At 39.1% G+C, this 1,997-nt stretch overlaps 1 protein-coding gene across 1 annotated transcript; it reads right to left on the bottom strand.

Annotated features, from left to right (window-relative positions):
• Nucleotides 1-227: 227 nt before the first annotated feature.
• Nucleotides 228-863, bottom strand: LOC110604943. The gene has a single exon (XM_021743224.1). It carries the CDS (start codon nt 861-863, stop codon nt 228-230), a length of 636 nt encoding a protein of 211 aa, XP_021598916.1.
• Between the last annotated feature and the right edge of the window lie 1,134 nt (nt 864-1,997).

Genomic DNA, 1,997 nt, shown 5'->3' with positions numbered 1-1,997 from the left:
TTTAAAACGCCCTTCTGAGTGTGGCCATACATGTTACAGAAGGTGCAGTGTCCCTTCTTAATCTCAGACCTTCTTGGTCTAGACAGATTCTGAGTTTGAGTCCTGTTCAATAGGGCAACGGATTCTAAGTTGTCATTCATTGCCCTCAGAATTTTCCTTTGAGACTCAAATTTCACAACCATCGAGTAAGCCTTGTTCACTGTTAGTAAAGAGTCCATCCCTAATACCTAGTCTCTCACAGACCCGAAGGCCTTATTTAGACCCATTGGGAATTGCATAAGCCTATTCTTGTTGGTTATTTCAGCTATGGCCCTATAGGCTCCACATGTACATGTTGGAAGTGTTTCTACAGATCCAAGCTTATCCCACAATTTCTTCAACTTAGTGAAGTAGACTAACACAAATTGATTTTCTTGAGAGATGAGAGATATCTTCCTATGCAACTCATAAATCATAGGTCCGTTGCACTCTCTGAATCTCTCACAGATCTCTTGCCAGATATCTCTGGCAGAGGCAGTATATATGAAGCCATCAACCAACTCCTTGGAGATAGAGTTGAGAATCCAAGATGTGACCATGAAGTCACACCTTTTCCACTGTTCATATCCCTCGGAGTCTTTGCTAGGTGCCGAAGATGTGCCTTCGACAAATCCTAATTTCATCTTGACACCTAGGACTATTCTAATAACCCTACTCCAAGATCTGAAATTAGATCCTAGAAGAGGTGCTGAGACTAAACTCATACCTGGATGGTCAGACGCTTGAAGGTTCAAGGGATCTCTCATTCCCGTATTCGCGATTTGCGACTTCTCTGGTGCTCTGGTCGCCTTTTGTTCCTTGCTACTGCTCCCTTGCTTCGCCATGACAAGATCTTTCGAAAGGACCAAGGATCTCACGCATGGAATTGGCGACGCGCCGCCTTGAGTTAGGGTTCAGGCTCCAATACCATGTGCGAAGACAAGAGAGAGAGAAAAAACTCTAGTGATTTTATTTCAAACTGAAAAAATAACGTTACAAGCTTTCTGGAAGCATCTTACTTCCTTTGATACCAGACAATAACACGTACACAACATGTGCCTTATACAAGTAAAAGCATCAAAGCAAAACGACGTAGTTTAAATACTAAGTTATAAACAAACAATAATAAAACATGTAGTTTTAACAATATCTGCGAATGGCTCGAAGAAGAATCTGCAGCCGCCTCCAAGTATGATCTATATCCAATCGATTGATAAATTTGTGTCTTTGTGTGTTCTATTTCCTTTTCAGTTTGTTATGAATCCATGAACAGTTATGCTTAAGCTTGAATTGAATGATTTTACTTCTGAGAGTCAATTCAAACTTCGTGACCACAATGACAATATAAAATCAGATTAGGGATAATTAGGATTGAATTCTATTACTCTCAAAAACTCATCTTTTTAGCAGTTACTCGTGTAAGATTCTTAACAACAATAACTACCGTAATCATTAATAATGATCTAGCATTTCCCGCCACTTTATTCTTGCTTCAATATATTCCCTCTCTGTAACCATTCTTCTATCTGAAGGGGAAGTACTCCAGTGACTCTTATGGTGGACCCAGAACAAGCTTATGATATGGTCCGACAACAAGATTATAAGCAGCATTTTTCAATGTAGTTGAGAAGTTCTTAGGGCACATAGTATATAGTTGAGGTTGATTTAGGATTTAAAGACTAGGGACTATTATCTATATGGTTGTAGTTAAACATGCACTTAGTTACCTATCTGCAACTGTTTTTCAGTTGTGTGTTTATCAGCCGATCAAGTCACTCCCTTTTGTGCCTTCTAAAGGTGATATTTGAGCAGTTCCAACTCTTGTTCCCTGCCATTAAGTTTACTGAAATAGCGCTAACATGTTTATCCCAAGAAACATATGAAATGTAGACTGGTGGTGCAGTTAATGATAGAGCTGTGTCAATGTTACTATACCACTACTCTGCCAAAGAAAGCCAAATATTTGAAGATTTTTTTTA

This window comes from Manihot esculenta, chromosome 17 (assembly GCF_001659605.2).
Source record: "Manihot esculenta cultivar AM560-2 chromosome 17, M.esculenta_v8, whole genome shotgun sequence".
In the NCBI taxonomy this organism is placed as follows: Eukaryota; Viridiplantae; Streptophyta; class Magnoliopsida; order Malpighiales; family Euphorbiaceae; genus Manihot; species Manihot esculenta.
This window is presented reverse-complemented; position numbering and strand designations above follow the sequence as displayed.

What these genes read in the sequence shown, in the direction of transcription:
- LOC110604943 (XM_021743224.1), bottom strand. Translation starts at nt 863, where the DNA reads ATGGCGAAGCAAGGGAGCAGTAGCAAGGAACAAAAGGCGACCAGAGCA.